Below are 18,383 nucleotides of genomic sequence, written 5' to 3'. Positions count from 1 at the left end.
GGATCAAACCCAGGTCTCCCACATTGTAGACAGACGCTTTACCATCTGAGCCACCAGGGAAGTCCTGATAATACTGAGGTAAATGTCATTTCAAATGAAGATATTATTATGAGAACTTAGAAAAATAAACACAGTCTGTAAGTGTAGGAAATGTTGTGATACTGACTTTACTTTCATATCCATGGAGTGAGGATTAACTGCGCTGAGAGGACACTTTCTTATTTTGTTTCTAAAGGATTCATTATAACTCTCCTCCCCCCCCCCCACCCAGATATTCAAATTATCTCTTGGCGCACTAGGAGGAATCCACGCTTTGAGCTTAGAATGGAAGCAACCCAATTTCATATATGTCTGTGCTATTTATTTTGCTTAAGTAGTTGGTGATTTCACAAGTCAGAAGTAGAAAAGACTTTGGTGTTCTTGGTCAGTTGTCCAGTTGTGCTCGACTCTTGGCAGCCCCATGGGCTACAGCACGCCAGGCTTCCCTGTCCTTCACCGTCTCCTGGAGCTTGCTCAAACTCATGACCATTGACTCAGTGATGCCACCCAACCGTCTCGTCCTCTGTCATCCCCTTCTCCGCCTGCCTTCAATCTTGCCTAGCATCAGGGTCTTTTCCTGATGCCAGAAATAGACTTTAGGGAGTTATGTATTTCGTGAAGCAGTAACCTGAAAGAGTCTATTTGATCCAACCACCCTAAGCTTCCTTCTTCAGAATGTTACTCTTCTGGGCCAGGGTATCAAGAATTATTATTTTTAGTTTATTTATTTAAGGAACTACTTTTCATTCTGCCAGGTTTCCAGAGCCTTCCATATGTTACATATCCTTTAAAGTCAGTGTGGGGCCAACCGCTGAAGCTGTCACTACTGACTCCAGTTGCCTGTAGTCTTTTCTGAAAGTCCTTTAGTGTGAATAATTGACACCATCAAATCTAGAACCTAAATTTTTTTCTTTTCTCAGTCCACATCATATGATAATTGGCCGTTACAGTGTTTGACATGATGAAGAAGTCTTTGTATATCTCATCTCATTGAAGCCTTCCATTGCCTTTGGGAGGGGAATATAGCAGTTATGATCAGTGATCATTTTGCAGTTGAGGAAATATAAGTTCCACAGAGATGATTACTATTCCAAGGTCGTATTTCTGTAACTGGAACCAGTGTCCTGATACTCTGTATTCTAGCCCATATTTGCCTTGTGTATAAATCGTAGCTTCCGATCAAGTCAGCCAACTCTTCAAAGACCTTTTCTGACTCCACTTACAGAACTTTTCAGATTCCACTTATCAGAAACTTCATCACTAGAGAATTGTCCTATAGATGAGCTACATTTCCAATTTTAAATGTTCTTTAACAGTCACGTTAAAAAAACAGGTGACATTAATTTTAATATCTTTATAACTGAGTATGTCTAAAATGCTTAATTCTAGCATTAATATAAAAATATTAATAAGATGCTTTTATGTTCTTTTTTTCCACACACACTAGGATTTTGAAATCCTCTGTGTATTTTACACTTGCACATCTCAGTTTGGACCAGCTACGTTTCAAGTGCTCAGTGTGACACATGGCTGCATTGGACAGCACAGCTCTAAAGCTTTTTCTCCAGTGTGGTTGACAATCAGCTTCTCCTCTCTGATAACAGATGACAGGGAAATACTCATTACTTCCACACCAGATGACGGAAATGGGTGATTCATAACTAATTAAAATAATAAGCTTAGGCACAGAAAAATATGGATACCATTCATTCTTATGAGGGTTTTTGTCAGTGGTGGTGGTTTGTTTTGCCCAATAATTCATAATTCAAATGAAGACCCCTATTCGATCCCTGAGTCAGGAAGATCCTCTGGAGGAGGGCATGGCAACCCACTCCAGTATTCTTGCCTAGAGAATCTCATTGACAGAGGAGCCTGGCAGGCTGCAGTGATACAGAATTTTGGGTTTCCCGGGTAGCACTAATGGTAAAGAACCCACCTGCCAATGCAGGAGACGTAAGAGACACGGATTCAGTCTCTGGGTTGGGAAGATCCCTTGGAGGAGGGCATGGCAACCTACTACAGTATTCTTGCCTGAGAATCCCATGGACACAAGAGCCTGGCAGGCCACAGTCCATGGGGTCACAAAGAGTGGGACACGACTAAGTGGGACACACACGCACACACACACCCACGTAGCTTAGAAAAGAAACTATGTCATAAATAGTTTGAAAATATTTCAATGCTGCTGCTGCTGCTGCTGCTGCTAAGTCGCTTCAGTTGTGTCCAACTCTGTGCAACCCCATAGATGGAAGCCCACCAGGCTCCCCCATCCCTGGGATTTTCCAGGCAAGAGTACTAGAGTGGGTTGCCATTTCTTCCTCCAATGCATGAAAGTGAAAATTGAACGTGAAGTCACTCAGTCATGTCCGACTCCTAGCGACCCCATGGACTGCAGCCTACCAGGCTCCTCCATCCATGGGATTTTCCAGGCAAGAGTACTGGAGTGGGGTGCCATTGCCTTCTCTGAAATATTTCAGTAGTATAAAAATATTTCATATTTATCAGATATTTAGCCTTTGTTTCATTTATTCATTTATGCGTGCTATTTTCTGAAATGCAAATCGGACTATGTGTCTTCCTTGTTCAGAATTGTTCAGTTCCTCCCCACTGGTGTTTCCTAAGGTTGCCCAGTGATAAGATTCACCCTGGGTACTTGGATATCCTCTGTTCCTGGTCCTGTCAGACCAAAAGAATCAGATAGGTATTTTTAGTAAGCTCGCCTGGTGGCTCTTACCATCAGGCCAGTTGGGAAAACTGGCCTAAAAGATAAAATTTTACTCCTTAGCCTACCATGTGGGGTCCTTTCTGACCTAGCCTGTGACTAGGCCTGCTACCAAGTAGAGTTAGATTGTAGCGCAGAGAAGTATTTGGCCAGGTTCTCTTCACGCCTGTGCGTAAGCTTCGTTCAGCCTGGGATGCCCTTCCCCTCTGTCTGCCAGCCTACTGCCAAGGTAGCCTCAGGACCACCTCCTCAGTGCTGGCCTGTTTGCCGGGGCGCACACACTTCCTCCCCACACTTTACATTGCTCCTTGACGTTGGTGACTCGAAGCCCTGGAGGTCACTCACTCTCACCATCTGTTGGCCTGGGCTGTCTCCTCACTGAGAATGGGGCTTGTCCTTTGTAGTCTGTTAGTTCAGTTCAGTTCAGTTCAGTCGCTCAGTCGTGTCCGACTCTTTGCAACCCCATGAATCGCAGCGCGCTAGGCCTCCCTGTCCATCACCAACTCCCGGAGTTCACTCAGACTCAACGTCCATCGAGTCAGTGATGCCATCCAGCCATTCATCCTCTGTCGTCCCCTTTTCCTCCTGCCCCCAATCCCTCCCAGCATCAGCGTCTTTTCCAATGAGTCAAAGGGAATCTGGCACACGGTAATAGTCAATAAATATTTTTCTCATGAAAGCCTGATGATACCAGTAATAATAACATCTCCATCTGTTTCATAGTGATTTGCAGATTGCAGCATGCTTTTCGCTTGCATCGTCTAAGTCTCACCACAATCTCGTGAGGTGGAACTCCTATTTTTCAAGATGTTAAGCAGCTTGGCCCATGTCACGTGACTTGTAATAAGTGACACGGTAACGCCAATACAAGTCCACAAGGTGCAGGGTGCAAAAGAAGCTTAAATCTTGGGTTCAGATTTCTAGTGAGGAAATGGCCTTTGCTTATTCACACATACACACAAAATAAAGTTCACATGGATCTTTTGCTCCAAATTTCTAGCTTTTTTAGGCTTTTCAGCATTATTTCACGAGTTTGTACCTAGTGTTCAGCTAAGCAGTAGCTGCTAGGTTGTATACATATTCACGTGACTATGTGAAAAATTAAGGGAACCAGTTAGAATCTCATTGGGTTCTTCTCTTTCAAGACATTCCAGGGGTTCTCATCTATCATTTGGGGAAGTTCCTTATATCCTTTGGATAAATGTACTGATAAATTTACACACGATATGTATTTTGTTGACATTATAAGGAAGATCTGACCAAAGGACACTATGAAATAATTGAGATGGTTTGTGATGCTTTAGAAGTGTTACTGTGTTTTTATTTTTTGCTGTATGATCACAAGTTTCACACCCAGTCTATCAGTTTTATGTCCTAGTCCTAATCAGTCAGTAACATATTAGCAAAACAGCCCAGTCTGGCCTCAATCTTTCCATGAAATATGCATCATACTTTGTGGTCTCACACAAATTTATTTTAAGGGTTAGGACTTCCCTTTATCAGGGCAATAGCAAGAAATGCCTCTCTTTCCTCCTTTCCTAGGCAGTTCCATTTTATTTGGTAAGTGTTAGTCAGCAGATTTTTATAGCTAAGAGAGGAACTATTTCAACCTTTTTTTTTTTTTCCCCAAACTGAGTAGTTTGAAAGCATCATCTTTTTGTGTATTATTCTTATTGGCTTACTGATGTTGATTCATTCTGTGGTGATGTGCTAGTAGAACAGGAATGAAATAACAGTCATTAAAAAAAAAAAAGTAAATTTTAGCTCTGTTAAAATGGCCATTATTAGTATTTAGTAGGTCCTGCCCTAGATTTAAATAATGGCTGCTTGGAGACTCCTCTGAGGTGGCCTTTTTCTGCCTGAAAGAGTTTGTACTGTTCTGTGCAGCTGTCTGGGAGCCATGGTGATAAAGCTCTCAGTGTTGTATTAGGTTAATCTTTTCTGTACCATTCTGGATCATAGATAAGTTGAGATGAAGTGAAAATACTGAAGCAAGAGTCGTTTTATGAAGACATCATTTTAACGTGCTTGCCCCATGTTGTCTAATTTGATAAACCACTAAAAAGTCCTACTTGTGAAAATAGGAGTCATCTTGTTGTTACTGCTGTTATCGTTCTCAGAGATGTCTCAACCATAATTTCATGGAGTTGCGATATGGCAGTCTCTTTTTTAATGTAACAGCTGTATTGAACTATGTCTTATTTCATTCAGTATATCCATTTAGAGTGTACAATTGCTTTTTAGTATATTCACTGTTTTGTAACTGTCACTACAGTCACTTTTACAACATTTTCATCACCCCCCCCAAAAAAAAAAATCCTGCACCCCTTAGCCATCACTTCCCATTTCCTCCAGCACCTCCAGCTGTCTAGTCAACGATTAATCTACTTTCCGTTTCTATGGAGTAGTCTCTTTTGGACATTTCACATTAATGTAATCACACTTTCCATTTGTGACTAGTTTTGTTCACTAAGCTTATATTTTCAGTGTAAGCATGAATCTTTACTTCATTCCTGTTTATGAATGAATAACACCCCAGTTTGCAGCCATACCTCATTTTATTTTTCTGTTCCACTGAAGGACATTTAGGTTATTTCCACGTTTCAGCTGTTATGAGTCATACTGCCACAACCGTTTGTCTATACATTTTTGTGTGGAAATATGTTTTCTCTTGGGTATATATGTAGGAGGAGATTTGCTCAGTCTATGTCAAACATTGAGGAACTGCCAGATTTGTTCCAAAATGGCTGTACAATTTTACATTTCTACCAGCAGTGTGTGAGGGTTCCAGCTTCTCCAGCCCCCACCAGCACTTGTGGTGTCTTTGATGATTGCCATCTTAGTGAGTGTGAAGTCATATCTCATCGTGCTTTTGATTCGCATCTTCCTGATGGCGATTGACTTTGAATCCCGTTTCGTGTGCTGTTAGCCATTTGTATATCCTCTTTTGGGTAATGTCTATTGAGATCTGGTGCCCATTTTTAAATTGGATTATTTCTGTTTTTATTATTGAGTTCTAAGAGTTACTATATATTCTATATACAAGTTAGTTATTTGGTGGTGGTGGTGGTGTAGTCACTGGTGTGTGACTTTGTGACCCATTGGATTGTAGCCTGTCAGACTCCTCTGTCCATCGGATTTCCCAGGCAAGAATATTGGAGCGGCATTGCCATTTGCTTCTCCAGGGGGTCTTCCTGACCCAAGGATCAAATTTGGATCTCCTGCATTGCAGGTGGATTCTTTACCAACTGAGCCACCAGGAAAGCCCTTTCTTATTAAGTATATGATTTGCAAACATTTTCTCCCATTCTCTGTAGTTATAGCTGTCTGTCTTAAAACCTTCTTATTCTTAAGGTTGTGACATCTTCTAGGCTCTTTTACCATCTGAGTCAGCTCCTCTTTCCATTCCTTTATTATGAGCGCTGAGCACGGTATATTGATACTCTCATTTTAGGATTTCCTTCTCTACCCAAAGAAGCTGCATTAAACACGTTTTTGTAATTCCAGGGTCCAGCCTAGGACCCTGCCTTACACAAAATAGGAGCTCAGTAAAAGCTTGGTCAACTATAATAAATTAACATGAGGCTTGGACCTGAGGGGGAAAAATCCAGTCAGTACTAATTCAAGAAAGCTAATAGCCACTTGTGCTCTCATCACAGGATTGGTACAGTGTAGGGCTTCCCTGGTAGCTTGGACTGCAAAGAATCTATCTGCCTGCAATGCACGAGACCCAGGGTTTGACCCCTGGGTCAGAAAGATGCCCTGGAGAAGGGAATGGCTACCCACTCCACTATTCTTGCCTGGAGAATTCCACGAACAGAGGAGCCTGGCAGGCTAAAGTCCATGGGGTTGCAGAGAGTCAGACTCGACTGAGCGACTAATACTTCACTTCAGGCCCCAGTGCTCCACAGGCTTCTTTGATCTGTTCTAATCAGTGAACTAAGATTAATATGACCAGCATTTGTTTTATTCATTTGTTTAAAAATCTTTAAAATATGGTGCTGTACTCAGTGAGCTCAAATCTGATAAAGTCGTGTTAATAGAGGCACAGCATATATGCAGGAAGGTGACCTGCTGAATTGTGCTGCTTAACAACTCTGATGTGATATGAGGTATCCAAAGGTTTTCCCTTCCTAAATGGAGAGTTCTTATGTTAGTACTTATATCATGATTTTTTTTCCCTTGTGACCTTTTCCTCATTTGTCAAACTTTTCTAAATTAAAAGTAATCAGTCATGTTCTTCTTCTCTAATTTTTGGCACGTACTTTTTCTCTAGTTTCTGTCCTTCCAGTTTTTTGGTATTGAAAATGTTGCCAGTGTACTATAGTGACCAGAAAATGACAGATAATGTAAAGTAACTGTTACTCCCTGCAAAATGAGGTTGGGATTTTAACTGTTTAAAATAGGATCGTCCTTCTCAAAATTCCCTTACTCTTGATTTTAAACCCTGAAGGAAACAAACAAGAGAAAAATCTAAGAATGAGATCAAGAAGGAAGCCCGTGTAATTTTTGTGTGCTTCTGGTGAGATTCGTACTCTCACCTACTTTTATTTCTTTTTTGGCACCAAGACAGCTTTAAAAAACAAAACAGAACTAGTTGACAGCTTAAGATGATTGATTTTTTTTTTTTCAGCTAGCACAGCAAGATGAGCTAAAATTACTTCATCATAAAAGACTTGCTAGGATTCTTGAATGAGAAATACCCCTCCCTTGATTTTTTTTCTTTATGAAATAAAACTAGGTCTGTATTTGTGGAGGAAAGAGTTTAGCAGACATGCTGATTATAATACTGTATTGAAAAACACTTTTCTTTGATTGACTAAAATTCAGCTGCTGTTTGTGGTAGTTAAAAACCTGTAATCTGTCTTCATTTTGGTGTTCACCACACTTCTGTGAGATGAGTAACAGAGTCCCCCAATCTCCAAGTGGAAAAACCAAGAGAGGACACTTGAGAAATGCTTTCCTATCTTCTCCTGGGACTCCTCCAAAACCGGGCTGCTGGGACATGACCTGATTGAGAGCTGAGAACTTGTTTCATAGTTACTGTATCTTTTTTGCCAGGATAGCACCCCACTCCAGTACTCTTGCCTGGAAAATCCCATGGATGGAGGAGCCTGGAAGGCTGCAGTCCATGGGTCACTGAGGGTCGGACATGACTGAGCGACTTCACTTTTACTTTTCACTTTCATGCATTGGAGAAGGAAATGGCAACCCACTCCAGTGTTATTGCCTGGAGAATCCCAGGGACGGGGAAGCCTGGTGGGCTGCCATCTATGGGGTCACACAGAGTCAGACATGACTGAAGTGACTTAGCAGCAGCAGGATCATAGTTGCTGTATCTTCTTTGCCAGGATATTGGCCTGGCACACTATACGCTCTTAAAACATGTTGCATGGATGAAAGGCAGGCAGAAGCATTCTATCAAGATTAATCTGATGGACAGACCTGGGTTAGACCTCCTGAGGGTGGTCCTTTCTAGCTGAAGTCTCTAGATGAAGGATGTTATCTCATTAAACCTCAGTTTCTTCTTTGCAAAATGAGGATAATATTAGTACCTACTTCAGTAGAGTGTAGAACAGCAAGTATTCAATTATTATTAGCTATTATGAAGTTGAGTAAATTTCCTGACTCCTCATTCAGAACTGGATTGCCCTGCTGTTAATGACCCTGATTACACGTGGTCAAGTATGTGGGTATGTATTGTCAGCTCAGTTACTGAAGAGTAGGATGCAATTGAGGAGGTGTTATTTGGACACAATTTCTACTAAATCCACTGAGTTAGATTCAGCCCTTACTTTTAGGGAATATGCACTGACACTGGGAAAGATGAAATAAAGTTTTCCAGTGTGAATATTCTTGTCTTTGGAGGTTAGCCCTGAGTCTCAGAACAAAAACAAGTCAGTAGTTATTAGTTACTGTATCTCCTTTTCCAAAACACACATGGTTCATTGTTACAGTCATTTGCAGATAGTTTTGCATGACACATTTTTGCTTTTGTGTTTCTACTAAATCACTACATGACTAACGTTCGTGTTCCTAATATGTTAAAATTGTCAAAGGATTCTTTTCAGGATTATATATGTGATAAAGCTTAGTTAGTTGGGACAATGTGGAAAATGTGAAAAGCCCAATTGAAGAACTCTTGATCTTGTGATCAAAATAATAAAGCAGAATCCAGGGATTACCCCATAATGAGTAGATTATTTGGATGTAGAAAGAAATTATTTTTAGGCGTGGCATTCCTATAAACCCTACAGCTATGTGTTTTACAAACTAGAAATTTATGCACTAAATAAAAATTACCAGATGTCAGTGTTTGTATGTGCCAGCTGGCAAAGAAGTTGAGAAGGTTCAGAATTCTGGAAGAAATGGTGCTCACTTCTCTGCCATTCAAACTCAAAAAAGATAGTTGAGGTAAAACGCTATTTAAAAAACTACAGTGTCCTCAGCTACCCAAAGATGTCATATGTTACAAATTGTTATCTGAAAGCCTTTACTTTTTCCCCCCTCATGACTCCGTGCATGTTTGTGGTGTTGCAAATGTAATCCATGTTTCTAATCTAATTTATTACATTCTTTCCTGAGGCTTAGCTCATTCTTTTAAAGGGTCAGCAGATATCTCTTTTTTTTTAATTTTTTTATTTTGTATTGGGATATAGACGATTAACGGGCTTCCCCAGTGACTCAGACTGTAAAGAATCCGCCTGCAATGCAGGAGTCCTGGGTTCAATCCCAGTGTTGGGAAGATCTCCTGGAGGAGGGCATGACAGCCCACTCCAGTATTCTTGCCTGGGAAATTCCATGGACAGAGGAGCCTGGCAGGCTACAGTCCCTAGGGTTACAAAGAATCAGACATGGCTGAGCGACTAAGCACTTAGCCGATCAACAGTGTTATGATATTTTAAGGCGAAGGGCAAAGGGACTCAACCAATCATATACGTATATCCATCCTCCAACTCCCCTCCCATTCAGGCTGCCACAAAACATTGAGCAGAGTTCCATGTGCTCTCTAGTAGGTCCTTATTAGTTATCCATTTTAAATATAGCTGTGTGTACATGTCCATCACAAACTCCCTATCCCTTCCCCTGATCTTTCCCCCCTGGCAACCATAGATTCGTAAGCAGATATCTTTATTTAAAAACCCAGCCTGAACACAGCAGCCTCGTAAAGGTCCAGTGCAGAGCTAAATGTATGATAGGATTCAGTATTTTTATCTTGCACATACCAGAGCACTTCAGTTATTTTCATGAAATCATCAAATGGGTTCTCTTCTTCTCTCCTTAGAAATTCGAGCTCAACTGGTAGAACAACAGAAATGCCTGGAGCAGCAGACAGAGATGAGAGTTCAGCTTCTGCAGGACCTGCAAGATTTCTTCCGGAAAAAAGCCGAAATTGAGACGGATTATTCTCGGAACTTAGAAAAGTTAGCAGAAAGATTCATGGCTAAAACAAGAAGCACTAAGGATCATCAACAGTACAAGTAAGAGAGGCTTGACTCAAATTCATCTTTCCAAGAGAATATCCTGTCTTCTGTACAGTCATGGAATTCTCTAGGCCAGAATACTGGAGTGGGTAGCCTTTCCCTTCTCCAGGGGATCTTCCCAACCCAGGGATTGAACCCATGTCTCCTGGACTGCAGGTAGATTCTTTACCAGCTGAACCACAAGGGAAGCCCTTTATTGGTTTTAGAATTTTCCATTTTTTGTCTGAAACATTGTTGATTGATATATCCCCATAAATAAAAACAACCTTCTGCATTTATAATTTATGAGCATAAATGTATTACATATTAAACTAATAGTATTCTCTTGATGTGTTTCTCTTTCTGATAAATACACTAGGAGTTGATGTCTAACACAAGTAGATATTTGGTTTTGTTTGTTTTTGTGATTCAAGCCAATTTTTTTCTAATTGGAGTATAGATGCTTTACGATATTGTGGTAGTTTCTTCTATACAGTAAAATAAATCGGCCACCCATATACATATATCCCCTCTTCTTTGAATGTCCTTCCCATTTAGGTCACCAGAGAGCACTGAGTCGAGTTCCCTGTGCTATACAGTAGGTTCTTGTTGGAATCTATTTCATACATAGTATCACTAGTGTATATACGCCAATCCCAGTCTCCCAATCCATCCCACACCCTCTTCCCCCTTGGCCTCCATATGTTTGTTCTCTACATCTGTGACTCTAATTCTGCTTTGAGAATAAGTTCATCTGCAGCATTTTTCTAGATTCCACATATATGTGTTAATGTATGACATTTGTTTTTCTTTTCCTAACTTCACTCTAAAACTGGCAGATAGATATTTGGATAGGCAAATTTTAAATAGCTGATTCTTCATGCAGAGAGCTCAGGATTTTTGCAGTGATCTTACATGAAAATAATCAATGAGGGCTGCTTAAATTTGCACTCCCATACTCTGCCCCAGTAGTATTTGTGGTTGTTGCAGTACAGACTGACTTAAAACAAGGGCCTTTGATAAAATGCTTATGATCTAGCTTAATTAACTGATAGTTGACCCTTGAACAACCACAAGGGTTAGGTTGCCAACCCCCTGCGCCGTCCAAGTCGGTTTACTGTTATCTCTGCCTCAAAAACAAAGGAATTGGTACATGACTCGCCCAAAGGCAGGAAGCTGAACAGTTGTGGATAGAATCAGGGCTCAGACCCAAGTTCTACATATTGTGATCTCTAATTGAACAGAAACTATTCCCTGTACCTAGTTAATTTAAAGATATGTAAAATGAAAATACAGCTATTACATTTATTGAAAAAAATCTGTGTGTAAGTAGACCTGCACAGTTCGAACCCTAGTTGTTCAGGGTTCAGCTGTACTTCATTTGTTTAAACAAAATACATGCAAGTTTTTCGATATTCAGATTTACTTTAGAATTTAAATCTGGGAGACAAGTAGGCAAGCAACTCCAATAGAGTATATAGGCAGTCTGAAAGATGTCAGTGCAAGCTACCAGGGAGACCTGATGGAAATCCATTCTGTAGTGGAGGTGGGGTCGGGAAGGTCCAGGTAAGGTCCTGGAAGAAATACATAAGTGAAGCCCTGAAGGACTTGTTAGCCAGGTGAGGGCCCAGAGCAGGACATTCAAGCAAAGGGAACATCGTGCAGAAGGGGCCAGAGGGAAGGGGAGCAGGGCAGCTTTGCAGAGCAGGAGGTAATCCAGTGGGAGTGAGTAATGAGGTCGTGAGCTCTGTGGCTCCCCATGTGTGTTGTGCCTGATCACAGAGGCCCGTAGACCATACCAGGAAGTCTGGACTTTATCCTCGGGGCTTGAGAAGCCTTTGTAGAGGCTTTTAAGTTGAAGGATGACCAGCTCAGACCTGCATCTTGAAATGAAAACTGTAGACAGGATTGTGGGCTGGAGGAGGACATGGGCAGAGTCTGGAGAGAGACCAGGCAGAAGGCCTTCACCATGACGGCATGAACTAGCCACATGGCAGGTAGAAATAGAATCGTTTAGGAGATGTTAAAAAGGCAACCCAGTCTTTCAACAACTAGATAATATGAGAAATATTTCTGCTACAAAACTCCTGGAAATGCTGACAAAAATATAATAGACATCATTGTAAATCTATAACTGAACTCACAGGAAAGTAGGGGAAATTTCCAGTGGCCTAGAAAGGAAAAGGGAACTGAAAACTTGAGTGGTGATTGTATCCCACGTGGGGACAGAAGAGGAGGCCTGTGTAGGGTAGGGAGCTGGATGTGAGGACTTGCTCATCACCATCCTATAGCACAGCATCCCAGCCCAAATTCAGGGGCAGCAGAACTGCTGTCTCTGTGAAACAGTAGAGCAGAACATCACACGGATGAGGCGAACAGATAGTTAGGGAGTCTGGGATGGACGTGTACACACTGCTATACTTAAAATGGATAACCAGTAGTAAGGACCTATTGTAGAGCACAGGGAACTCTGCCCAATTTTATATAGCAGTCTGGATGGGAGGGGAGTTTGAGGGGGAATGGATACATGTGTTTCTATGGCTGAGTCCCTTTGCTGTTCACCTGAAACTGTCACAACATTGTTAATTGGCTATACCTCAAGAAAAAAATTTTTTCTAAAAAAGAAAATCACTCACACCTGCCTCCACCCACCCCACCACCCCGACACACACACGGGACAATAAGGAAGGCCAAATGCTCCTGGGCTCCAAATGGTAGGAGGTTGCAGAAAAGCACATATCAGTCTTCACCATTGACTTTGCAGTTTTATTTTATACCTTTCTGTGGCCTTGGCTCCTACATAAAAAGTAGGATAGTTTCTTAAAAAAAAACAAAAACAAAAAACCCTTCATACTGTTTTTCACAGTGGCTACACCAATTTATATTCCCACTGACAGTGTGGGAGGGTTCCCTCTTCTCTACATCCATTCTAATATTTGCTATTTGTGTTCTTTTTGATGATGGCCATCATGGTAAGCGTGAGGTGATATATCTCATTGTGGTTTTGATTTGCATTTCCCCAAGGAGATCCAGCCAGTCCATTCTAAAGGAAATCAGTTCTGGGTGTTCTTTGGAAGGAATGATGCTAAAGCTGAAACTCTAGTACTTTGGCCACCTCATGCAAAGGGTTGACTCATTGGAAAAGACTGATGCTGGGAGGGATTGGGGGCTGGAGGAGGAGGGGACGACAGAGGATGAGATGGCTGGATGGCATCACCGACTCGATGGACATGAGTTTGGGTGAACTCCAGGAGTTGGTGATGGACAGGGAGGCCTGGCGTGCTGCAGTTCATGGGGTCGCAGAGAGTTGGACACGACTGAGCGCCTGAACTGAACTGAATGCTGTTGAGCATCTTTTCATGTGCCTGTTGGCCATCTGTGTGTCTTCTTTGGCAATTGTTCTCTTGGGTATATACCCAAAAAAACGAAACACTAATTTGAAAAGATACATGCATCCCAATTATTTACAACTGCCAAGGAATGGAAACAACCTAAGTGTCCATGAATGGATACAGAAGCTGTGATATAGACGCACAATGGGACACTACTCAGTCATAAAAAAAGAATGAAATGTTTCCATTTGAAATATATATATATATTTATACTATATATAATATTTATATTTATATATTTATACTATATATTTATACTTACTATATATATATTTACTATAAATATATATATTTATGTTACTATAAATATATATATTTACTATATATTATATTTATATAAGTATAAATATAGTATAGTAACTATAAATGGACCTAACAGAAGCAGAAGATATTAAGAAGAGATGGCAAGAATACACAGAAGAACTGTACAAAAAAGATCTTCACGACCCAGATAATCACAATGGTGTGATCACTGACCTAGAGCCAGACATCCTGGAATGTGAAGTCAAGTGGGCCTTAGAAAGCATCACTATGAACAAAGCTAGTAGAGGTGATGGAATTCCAGTTGACCTATTCCAAATCCTGAAAGATGATGCTGTGGAAGTGCTGCACTCAATATGCCAGCAAATTTGGAAAACTCAGCAGTGGCCACAGGACTGGAAAAGGTCAGTTTTCATTCCAATCCCAAAGAAAGGCAATGCCAAAGAATGCTCAAACTACCGCACAATTGCACTCATCTCACACACCAGTAAAGTAATGCTCAAAATTCTCCAAGCCAGGCTTCAGCAATATGTGAATGGTGAACTTCCTGATGTTCAAGCTGGTTTTAGAAAAGGAAGAGGAACCAGAGATCAAATTGCCAACATCTGCTGGATCATGGAAAAAGCAAGAGAATTCCAGAAAAGCATATATTTCTGCTTTATTGACTATGCCAAAGCCTTTGACTGTGTGGATCACAATAAACTGTGGAAAATTTCTTCAAGAGATGGGAATACCAGACCACCTGATCTGCCTCTTGAGAAATTTGTATGCAGGTCAGGAAGCAACAGTTAGAACTGGACATGAAACAACAGACTGGTTCCAAATAGGAAAAGGAGTTCGTCAAGGCTGTATATTGTCACCCTGTTTATTTAACTTATATGCAGAGTACATCATGAGAAACACTGGACTGGAAGAAACACAAGCTGGAATCAAGATTGCCAGGAGAAATATCAATCACCTCAGATATTCAGATGACACCACCCTTATGGCAGAAAGTGAAGAGGAACTCAAAAGCCTCTTGATGAAAGTGAAAGAGGAGAGTGAAAAAGTTGGCTTAAAGCTCAACATTCAGAAAACGAAGATCATGGCATCCGGTCCCATCACTTCATGGGAAATAGATGGGGAAACAGTGTCAGACTTTATTTTTCTGGGCTCCAAAATCACTACAGATGGTGACTGCAGCCATGAAATTAAAAGACGCTTACTCCTTGGAAGAAAAGTTATGACCAACCTAGATAGCATATTCAAAAGCAGAGACATTACTTTTCCAACAAAGGTTCGTCTAGTCAAGGCTATGGTTTTTCCTGTGGTCATGTATGGATGTGAGAGTTGGACTGTGAAGAAGGCTGAGCGCCGAAGAATTGATGCTTCTGAACTGTGGTGTTGGAGAAGACTCCTGTGAGTCCCTTGGACTGCAAGGAGATCCAACCAGTCCATTCTGAAGGAGATCAGCCCTGGGATTTCTTTGGAAGGAATGATGCTAAAGCTGAAACTCCAGTACTTTGGCCACCTCATGCGAAGAGTTGACTCATTGGAAAAGACTCTAATGCTGGGAGGGATTGGGGGCAGGAGGATAAGGGGACGACAGAGGATGAGATGGCTGGATGGCATCACTGACTTGATGGACGTGAGTCTGAGTGAACTCCAGGAGTTGGTGATGGACAGGGAGGCCGAAGACTAGCAGGGGGGTACTCTTTCTGCCCCCTTCTGATGCCTATGTCAGAAGCTTTCTCTATCTCCTTTATACTTTAATAAAACTTTATTACACAAAAGCTCTGAGTGATCAAGCCTCGTCTCTGGCCCCGGATTGAATTCTTCTCCTCCGGGGGCCAAGAATCCCGGTGTATTCACGTGATTCAACAACAACCTTTCACTGGCGTGCTGCAATTCATGGGGTCGAAAAGAGTTGGACACAACTGAGCGACTAATCTGATCTGATAAATGGAGTATAACCTTTAAAAATTGTGAATCACTAATGTACACCTGTAACTTACATAATATTGTAAGTGTATACCTGTAACTTACATATTGCACATCAACTCTATGTCCATAAAAAAAACTTTTTTAACTCTTCTCATCATAAGAAAAAAAAAAAAGTAGGAACTTTGCAGGAAAAAAAGAGAGTAGGGGTTCTTTTGCAGAATACCTTTTTTCGTTTTTATTTTGGGCGCACTTTAACCTGTAGTGTTGGTCCGGCATAGAAATAAATTTTGGTGATGGTTCCCAGGGTGAGCAGATGTCACACGTGCTTGACAGAGACTGGAGCCAGTGCTAGATCTGCATTTATAGAAACTTTCCCTTTTTAAAAGTAATTGCAAATAAGAAGACAGCCCATTGGTTTATACAGTAAATATTTTTGAGTGTCTCCTTGTGTGTTCTGTACTTGGGAATCACTTGTGAACTGAAAACATCCATGGGCGCATGCACTTTAGTCTGATCCCTGAGTGCAGCAGCTGCCACTTTTTCTTTCTCCTGGCTGGTTCACTAGTTTTGTTAAAAAGGTACGTAGCTTGGAATTTTCCTTAAGTTTATTATTGACTATGGGACTGCAGATAAGATAATAAGTCTACAGAAAGGGCAAACCATGTTTGGGGGACAAAAACCAAAGACAAGCTTTAAGAGTCAAACAGACCTGGCTTGAATACTAGCTCTGCTGTGTGACCTTGGTCAGTAGAGTCAGTATTTCTGAGCCTTGGTTTCCTAACTTGTAAAATGAGATTTTGTGACCATCAAATGAGAAACATGACAAATCCTTGATGCAACTGAGAGCTGACATCGGGTACACGTTCAGTATTCCTTCTCCTCACGACAAAAATGTTACGTCTTTGGCACTGTTACTTTACCAGTCATTTAAGCTAGGCCTCAGTTTTGGGATGCTTGTCCTGTAGGATAATCCTTGGCCTGAACTGACCGCTGCATGGTGGAAATACCAAGGCTTGGATCAGCCTCCCTGGACTCAAAGACTTTCTCCGATACTAGTTTTGTTCTAGAACAAATCATTGTGCCTTGCTAAAGCTTAAGTTCCATCATTGATAGAGGGGATCTATCTAAATATCTCTGCCTTAAATTATAGAATTAAGTAGTTGATATGTGTAGGTTTTAGACCAACTGCTAGATAAAAATCACTAACTTTATATAGTGTAGTGTTCGTTGCTCAGTTGTGTTCGACTCTTTGCGACCCCATGGACTATAGCCCATGAGGCTCCTCTGTCCATGGAATTTTCCAGGCAAGAATACTGGAGTGGGTAGCCATTCTCTTCTCTAGTGTATCTTCCCTACACAGGGATCAAACTCAGGTCTTCTGCACTGCAGGCAGATTCTTTACCATCTGAGCCATCAGGAAGATCCCAGCTTTATATAACACTTGCTATGAATCTAAGGCATTCTAGTAAATATTAAAATATATATATTAACTCAAAAATCCTCATAATCTTATAAAATCAGTACTGCTACTTTACCCATCTTATAAATGAAGCAACAGAGGCACAGAGAAGTTTAAATAACTTGGCCACGATCTCCTAGCTAGTGCGTAATGATTTTGGAATTTAAGTGGAGATGGTGTGGATCCATATTCTATGAACTTAACCTGTGTACTCAGTAGATGCTCAGTAAATGATAACTTAGCCATCTTTGTTATTATTGTTGTTGTCAATACTGTTATTACGTAATATTAGGACAATAAAAAATGTTTATTCAGTGAATGAAAAAACATGTATTTAATGCTGAACATGGGCAGGGCCATGAGGATACAAAAAAAGTATGCCACATTCTCAAAGAATGTATGCTTTACTTCAGCACAAAGAGTATATAGGTAAGTTAATGTAAGGTAGCATTTACGTTTTGGGCTGGGTGGTAGAGAATGTGAGTACAAAGAATTCAGTATTCTGCCATGAAACCACTGCCCCATGCCCAATGGCTTTGAAAGGAAAAGAAGGTTCTCTGGGTTGGGGTGTAATTCTTATTACTTCAGCTGGAAGAATGGAAGTCTTGTCTTGTGGTTATAAGTGTTAGGACCCTAGATCAGGGGTTTTTACCCTTATACCCATTCCTACTTCCTCTTTTCTTCTGAAGAGCGTTTTGACTTGCTGCTGCTGCTAAGTCGCTTCAGTCGAGTCCAGCTCTGTGCGACCCCATATACGGCAGCGCATCAGGCTCCCCCATCCCTGGGATTCTCCAGGCAAGAACACTGGAGTGGGTTGGCATTTCCTTCTCCAGTGCATGAAAGTGAAAAGTGAAAGTGAAGTCGCTCAGTCGTGTCTGACTCTTCGCGACCGCATGGACTGCAGCCCACCAGGCTCCTCCGTCCGTGACTTGATGCGCTCTTAAATCCTGACTCTGAGGGACGTAAGGACTGAAAGACCTATTTAATCGTTTGTTTTCTAATTTAGTTAATATTCAGAATCATGAATCATCATGACTAGTAGGAGGATAACATGTCTTAGAAAATTGCACTAGTGTCTCTAAGTTAGGAGAAAAACATTCTGTGCCATTTTGCCATTTTAGAGT

General features: G+C 41.1%; 1 protein-coding gene across 8 annotated transcripts in view; it reads left to right on the top strand.

The window, feature by feature from the left end:
- Nucleotides 1–18,383, top strand: part of SRGAP1 (SLIT-ROBO Rho GTPase activating protein 1) — a 310,916-nt gene that overhangs the window by 142,475 nt on the left and 150,058 nt on the right. For 7 of the 8 annotated variants that reach the window (XM_086400213.1, XM_086400212.1, XM_086400214.1 and 4 more), the window contains exon 2: nt 10,047–10,242. The exons of the other annotated variant lie outside the window; for it this stretch is intronic. In XM_086400213.1, coding sequence (XP_086256339.1) covers nt 10,047–10,242 — 196 coding nt within the window. The remainder of the gene's footprint in view (nt 1–10,046; nt 10,243–18,383) is intronic. 8 annotated transcript variants of the gene reach the window in all.

The sequence above is a fragment of the Bos grunniens genome, chromosome 5, assembly GCF_055505025.1.
Source record: "Bos grunniens cultivar Pamir isolate PY7600 chromosome 5, Bosgru_T2T1.0, whole genome shotgun sequence".
Lineage (NCBI taxonomy): Eukaryota > Metazoa > Chordata > Mammalia > Artiodactyla > Bovidae > Bos > Bos grunniens.
Note: the sequence above shows the minus strand (reverse complement) of the source record. Positions and strands in the feature narration are given on the sequence as shown.